This window comes from Myotis davidii, unplaced genomic scaffold, assembly GCF_000327345.1.
Source record: "Myotis davidii unplaced genomic scaffold, ASM32734v1 scaffold472, whole genome shotgun sequence".
NCBI classification, from domain to species: Eukaryota; Metazoa; Chordata; class Mammalia; order Chiroptera; family Vespertilionidae; genus Myotis; species Myotis davidii.
The window spans coordinates 203,762-204,026 of NW_006283774.1; the positions used below are offsets into that span (position 1 = coordinate 203,762).

The 265-nt window shown below is 70.6% G+C and overlaps 1 protein-coding gene across 1 annotated transcript in view; it reads right to left on the reverse strand.

The window, feature by feature from the left end:
- PACS2 (phosphofurin acidic cluster sorting protein 2) overlaps nt 1-265 on the reverse strand; it is a 20,295-nt gene that overhangs the window by 6,363 nt on the left and 13,667 nt on the right. The window contains 1 exon segment of the mRNA XM_015566735.1: nt 1-151. Coding sequence (XP_015422221.1) covers nt 1-151 — 151 coding nt within the window.

Genomic DNA, 265 nt, shown 5'->3' on the forward strand with positions numbered 1-265 from the left:
TGCTTGTACGTGAGCATGGCCTCGGCGATGGGCAGCTGGTGGGCGCAGTTGGCCCCCGCGATGTACTGTGTGATCCTCGACACGATGTCCAGCGTGTCCTGCACTGCACGAGGCCACACGGGGTCGTGAGGGCTGAGCGTGTGCTGGCCCACTCACTGCCCGCTTCCCGAGGCCCCCGCCCCTGCCCCCTCGCGGGTCCTTGCTGCCCTCGCCACATCCCGAAGGCTGACCCCCCGGGTCCCAGGCCCTGCGGCTCCCAGCCCAG